The sequence below is a fragment of the Oryza brachyantha genome, chromosome 3, assembly GCF_000231095.2.
Source record: "Oryza brachyantha chromosome 3, ObraRS2, whole genome shotgun sequence".
Lineage (NCBI taxonomy): Eukaryota > Viridiplantae > Streptophyta > Magnoliopsida > Poales > Poaceae > Oryza > Oryza brachyantha.
The window spans coordinates 23,656,502-23,659,353 of NC_023165.2; the positions used below are offsets into that span (position 1 = coordinate 23,656,502).

The 2,852-nt window shown below is 49.7% G+C and overlaps 1 protein-coding gene across 1 annotated transcript; it reads left to right on the forward strand.

Annotated features, from left to right (window-relative positions):
• The first annotated feature begins 247 nt into the window (after positions 1-247).
• Positions 248-1,258, forward strand: LOC121053836 (mitogen-activated protein kinase kinase 9-like). The gene has a single exon (XM_040521802.1). It carries the CDS (start codon positions 248-250, stop codon positions 1,256-1,258), a length of 1,011 nt encoding a protein of 336 aa, XP_040377736.1.
• Positions 1,259-2,852: the final 1,594 nt, after the last annotated feature.

Below are 2,852 nucleotides of genomic sequence, written 5' to 3' on the forward strand. Positions count from 1 at the left end.
GCGACGGCCCGGTGTATTCCCCTGTATTGTAATCACATCTCATAGTGGTTATTGCCGGCGGTTAGCGCCCCGTGGTTTTTTTCCATAAGAGTTTTCACGTTAAAGCTGTGTCTCGGTTATCTGGCCAATTTTCCTAACAGTGTGCATATCTTCTGGCACGTATAAATAAGCAGCCTGATGCTAATCCAGTGGTCAAGCTATGGTTAGTTGGTAAGCTAATCGCAATTAGGCACTAACCACTAGGCTCATGGCTCTGATTAGAGAGAAGAGGTTTACCCAGATGAATCTCTCGCTGCACGTGCCATCCCGTGCGCCCTTGTTCCAAGAGGCGGCCGCACGGCGGCAATGCCCGCCGCCGTCGACGTCAATGGCGACGCCGGCGTCCCGGTCCAACCAGTTCCGGCTCGCCGACTTCGAGAGAGTCGCTGTGCTCGGCCGCGGGAATGGTGGCACCGTGTACAAGGTTCGCCACCGCGAGACGTGCGCGCTCTACGCGCTGAAGGTGCAGCACTCCGGCGAGCCCGCCGCCGCCGAGGCGGACATACTCAGCCGGATGGCGTCCCCGTTCGTCGTCCGGTGCCACTCCGTCCTGCCCACCGCCTCCGGCGACGTCGCGCTGCTCCTCGAGCTGGCGGACGGAGGCTCCGTCGACGCCGTCGTGGGACGCCGCGGGGCGTTCCCGGAGGCGGCGGTGGCGGAGGTGGCGGCGCAGGCGCTGTCCGCCCTGGCGTACCTCCACGCCCGCCGCGTCGTGCACCTGGACGTCAAGCCGGCGAACCTCCTCGCCAGCACGGCCGGGGAGATCAAGGTCGCCGACTTCGGCATCGCCAAGGTGCTCCCCCGCGCCGGCGACCACTGCGCGTCGTACGTTGGCACCGCCGCGTACATGAGCCCGGAGCGGTTCGACCCGGAGGCGCACGGCGGGCACTACGACCCCTGCGCCGCCGACGTGTGGAGCCTGGGCGTGACCCTCCTGGAGCTCCTCGTGGGCCGGTACCCGCTGCTCCCCGCCGGGCAGAAGCCGAGCTGGGCGGCGCTCATGTGCGCCATCTGCTTCGGCGAGCCACCCGCGCCGCCCGCCTGCGCGGCGTCGCCGGAGCTCCGGGCGTTCATGGCCGCGTGCCTGCGCAAGGACTACCGCGAGAGGGCGTCCGTCGCGGAGCTCCTCGCCCACCCGTTCGTCGCCGAGAGGGACGTGGCGGCGTCGAGGCACGCGCTCCGGAGGCTGGTCGCCGAGGCCTCGTCGCCGTCGCCGTAGTGCGAGGCAGCAACTAGTGTACGGGAACGTAGGTAGAATTGTACGCTGTATATCTATAGATATTTGCTCTGGTCTAATAAAAAATATCTCGAGATACAGGTATCTCGAGGTACCAAATCATTTTACATCATTGGATCTAGCTGATATCTCTGTTTTAGATTACAAGATATTTTAGATGAATATAAAGAAAAATAAAATATCTTATATTTTAAAACGGGCAGAGTTGATAAGAAATATAAAAAGGGAATGCAATAATAAGTTACCCGTAGTCACAACTCACACTCTAACGGTATACTCTATTGTAAAAAAATAATTTTCAGAACAAATTTATATAAGTCTCTGTATAGTTTCTATTTTTTTTCAAAAACATCACATCGAATCTTTGGACACCTAAATAAAACATTAAATATACATAAACATTAAAACTACTTACACAGTTATGGAGAAAATCGTGAGACGAATCTTTTGAGCTTAATTAGGACATGATTAGCTATAAGTGCTACAGTAACCAACATGTGCTAATGACAGATTAATTAGACTCAAAAATTCGTCTCGCGGTCTACAGACGGAATCTAAAATTTGTTTTTTCATTCGTGTCCGAAAACACCTTCCGACATTCGGTCAAACGTTCGACGTGGCCTCTTTGCTATAACTTTTTAGCAACTAAACAAGGCCTAACTTTTTTGGCTGAGGCCTGATGGTGTGTGTTGGTTGTGTGCTCGTCACAATGAAAAATTCGGGAGCATTTTTCCATCGTATAAAGTTATGACCCTAGTCGGATATCAAAAGATAATTAGACGGAGGGAGTACGTAGATTTTTCATGATTCATCTGAGGATTGCATTCAGGGGTACACTCTAAATTTGATGTCGTACATTCAGTATTTTGGTATGCATAACATTGATAGCTTGGTAGTGTTAAATGAACTATCCCTACACAGAATAGGTATTTTAGTACAGTATTGATAAATACCATGTTTTGCCATACTTAAATGCCCCGTTCGAAGCAGCTTTTTGGCATGTAAAACTGTGACGGGTTATCCGTACATAATTAATTTAGTATTAATTCTTATAAACTCGAAAATAGATCTAACTGTATTTTAAGGAACTGTAGGAAATTTTTGAAAACATATTGTTTATTAGTCTGAAGAGTGAGTTCACCTTAACCGAGATAGGAATTATCCTCGTAGCCCAAATGAAGGGTAGCTCTTATCGGTGTAAAAAATAGAACAGTGCCATCAACTCGTCTCGATAGGAGTTTATCTACTAAGGCTTCTACTCGTGCGAGAAGGTGGCATTGTCCTGAGGAGCGGAGTGGTAAGTGTGAGTGGGACAATGCTATGAAGCCCTCTTCATGAGCCCACGACAGAATGTTTGAGTGAAAACCCAGTAATGACAACCTTTTTTAAGCCATCATGTTAGATTCTTGTGTTGATATATTACTGAACTATTTTTATTTCTGAGTATTTATCTGCATGGTGCAGTTGTAAATGTCTGAATGCTCATCGTCAATTTATCTGCAGGGTGCCAGTCTGCCGGTGACAATTTATCTGCAGTATTGATTCAATGTTCATCGTCATTATTCTCTAGTTATCT